The sequence below is a fragment of the Pyxicephalus adspersus genome, chromosome 7, assembly GCF_032062135.1.
Source record: "Pyxicephalus adspersus chromosome 7, UCB_Pads_2.0, whole genome shotgun sequence".
Taxonomy (NCBI): domain Eukaryota; kingdom Metazoa; phylum Chordata; class Amphibia; order Anura; family Pyxicephalidae; genus Pyxicephalus; species Pyxicephalus adspersus.
In genome coordinates this window covers 48,577,111-48,580,262 of record NC_092864.1, presented here as the reverse complement: position 1 = coordinate 48,580,262, position 3,152 = coordinate 48,577,111, and the positions used below count along the sequence as shown (strand labels likewise).

The following is a 3,152-nucleotide window of genomic DNA, read 5'->3' as shown; positions in this document are numbered from 1 at the left end:
GCTTTTATTTCTAATACCTCCAGGAGGTCTATTATAATTGTAAAGAAAAAGCTGAACTTCAAGCGCTTAGACATGTTAGTCATTGTATGAACTTATCTCAAAATCTTTGCTTTTAATACAATAACAAAAATATGAAACAGAAGCCACCTAAAAATGAAGGTACAATACTGCAGAAGGAGGTGGAGGTGTTGCTGGAGATAACCACTTATAAAATGTTGTAGTATGAAATAGGATAAAAACAATGCTACCCTCATCCCTTAACAAAGGTAGATATTATTTCTATTATTTCCATACAACACGGATACTGTGGCACCGAGTTCTAGTTTATCAATAGAAAATCTCCTGAACACAATCTATAAAATATAACAGGTAATGTCCATGTTCAGCTCACCTTTGTGTTTTCTGAGCAGTTTGTAGCCTTCACAAAATCTGTCTCCAGAAGAGGATGACCTAGAAGGGTTAAAATAGGAATACACAGCAGCAAAATTAAACTCTTTCTTCCCATCCCACCATCCTTTTGTCCTGGCATACTCCCTCATTCCTGGGTGCTCACGGTCAATCTTGGTGGTGATAGAGAGGTTGTTGGATATGTTCTTTATACAATCTGTAAAAAATACAGCAAGGGCAGTTACTTCATATTGCTAATTATATGATTACATCCTCAACAGAACCTGCCTGAAGGCCAGATTTATCTTTAGGTACAGCAGGTCTGTACCTATAGAAGGAAATGTCAAATCATGTGAATCAAAACTCCTAAATTGTAAAGTCTTCAGGCCAGGGTCCTCTCCTCCTCCTGTGTCACTGTCTGTCATTTGGGACCTCTATTTAATGTACAGCACTGCGTAATATGTTGGATCTATATAAATCCTGTTCAAAGCAGGCAACCAGTAGCACAATTTACCATCAAGTCTCTCCGCAGCCCAGTAACAGCCAGCAGTCTCCAGTATCCAGGCTTCCTTTCTGTCCGCTATCAGGAAACTGTTGTGGTAGGTAAAGGACATCTGACTTTCCATGCAGTTTCCTCCTTGTCCGTACTTTTCTAATAAGCCAATAATGACATCCAGGGCCCCCTCTGCTGAGTCTGCTCTCTCCAAACCAAGCCTGCAATGGATCCATTAAATGATATGAAAAAACATTCATTATTCTGGTTGTATAAATTTTAATAAAAATATATAGATTGTAAATTATTATTTTCACCTGACAAGATCCATGCCAAGCAGGGCTTCTTTATCATCAATTTCTTCTTTTCCCCACACTGCTTCATTCCCAATACAAACTCCAAACTCGTTGGCTCCCATCTCAGCCCCCCACAACCAAGATGGCCGACTCAGTACTACGGCGTGCGTCTTCTCTACTTGGTCAATCTCAGTGTAGGTGCACTTGTAGGGAAGAAAAAGTGGACAATAAATAAGAAACGTGCAATACATTATTAAAATAATAATCTCAGGTATAATTACCTCCAGCTTCTCTCCTGGTCCATATGACTGTCCAGGAAAGTATACAATCTCCTGTACTTCATCACTGGGCCTGTCTGAGTTCTTGCCGAAGATAATCCGGGGGCCAACCGTTGCAGGTGGAAGGGCTACGAATGTATCACATGAGCAGGGTTCCATGTTGTCTCCTTCCTGGAAAAAGCATTAAAAAAAGATTTGGATATATAAGGCCAATTTATAATCAAGGCTGCGCAAATACTGGTAGTCATATATCTTCCTGGTCTACACTCATTTATGTATAGATAAAAATTTATTTTGACATTGTGTTTTGGGTGCAAAAAAGGAGAAATTTTCCTTTACTCTCTGACCCAGACATGCAGCAGGAAAATGTCCCTCTTACACATTTGAAGGTGTTCCATTGGACGCAATCCCTCTTAACAATAAAAAGCTTCACATAAGGGCCAACTATTTCCCACTATCTAAAACTACAAAAAAAAGTTTTTGCTTTTAGATTAAAATATCTGTTTTTCAGGTGTTACTATTATCATCAGCAATCCAGTTCATCTTTACATACCAGTCTGATCCCTATTCCACCCAAAGCCCTGGAACAATGTTCATGTGTAATGTGAATAGTGAATGTAATGTGAATAGTATTGGAATACAAGGAAAGCATGCAAACCCTAAAGCCGGGATAAACAGCAGCTTCACACGCCACCTGGTGGCCACAAGCAGCAATGACACCTTTTACTCCTATCTGCATTACACACTGCATAGGATTCGCCGTGTTTTTCTATTCATATTCACTATTCATTCATATTCAATATTCTTCTATTCTTATCACTGTGGCACTGGGGAGATGTCTGTGCAAGGATCTCTATCTTCTCACACAACTCTATACAATGCTGTCACTGCACATCTGCTGATTTTACATTAAAGAGAAGCCATTGGAATATGACCACAGGCTGCATTATTGATGGCTGCTGTTGTCAAGTAGAACCAGGAATTCCTGTAAAGATATTCCATGATGATATGACTGGATCCCACTGTAATGATGACAGACTTCACAGTGCCCTGTACTTTATAACAGAAATGTTTTAATGTGAACCACTACTGCACAACAAACAACACGTGACATAATAAATTCAAGAAACACGCACCGAGCCTCACTCATTCACCTATGGCCCCAGTCAGGAGACGAAGAGCTTGCTATCAGATTTATGTCAAATAGGCCATAATGTGACTGGAAAAGTGGCGTCTGCCAACCAATTGCGTCATGACGTTTCACGGAGCGTAAAAGGTCTCTGCCGGCTAAGTAAGGATGTGGCGGCCGAGGTATCTGTAAAAGATGTCTCCAATCTAGTACCGCAATATAACGTGGCGGCCATTTTGCCGTAGTACAGATTTCTGTGATGGAGCCTAGTTTGTCTCACGTAAGATGACCGCCATGGAGGAGACATTAAATGTTTCCTAAATTTCAGGAATTGATTTGTTTCAATAGAGGACGGAGCATTGTTTTGATGACGTCATTATTCCACGACTCACATACACTTATAGACGCATATCCGCAGGAAGTGGTGTTGTTCTTGGAATGTTTTGGTATTTGTAGTGCTGTTGGTAGAGGTGGTGACATCTCTGGTGTTTTGGTAGTGGGCTCACCCCTAGAGAGCAGCAATCATGGGGAAGTCATTTGCCAACTTCATGTGTAAAAAGGATTTCCAC

At 40.4% G+C, this 3,152-nt stretch overlaps 1 protein-coding gene across 1 annotated transcript in view; it reads right to left on the bottom strand.

Annotated features, from left to right (window-relative positions):
* Positions 1-2,709, bottom strand: part of SCRN3 (secernin 3) — a 7,054-nt gene extending 4,345 nt beyond the window's left edge. Inside the window, exons 1-5 of the mRNA XM_072419097.1 lie at positions 2,591-2,709; positions 1,458-1,625; positions 1,198-1,379; positions 902-1,101; positions 368-604 (exon numbers count right to left, since the gene is read on the bottom strand). Coding sequence (XP_072275198.1) covers positions 368-604; positions 902-1,101; positions 1,198-1,379; positions 1,458-1,613 — 775 coding nt within the window. The 5' untranslated portion in view covers positions 1,614-1,625; positions 2,591-2,709. The remainder of the gene's footprint in view (positions 1-367; positions 605-901; positions 1,102-1,197; positions 1,380-1,457; positions 1,626-2,590) is intronic.
* Between the last annotated feature and the right edge of the window lie 443 nt (positions 2,710-3,152).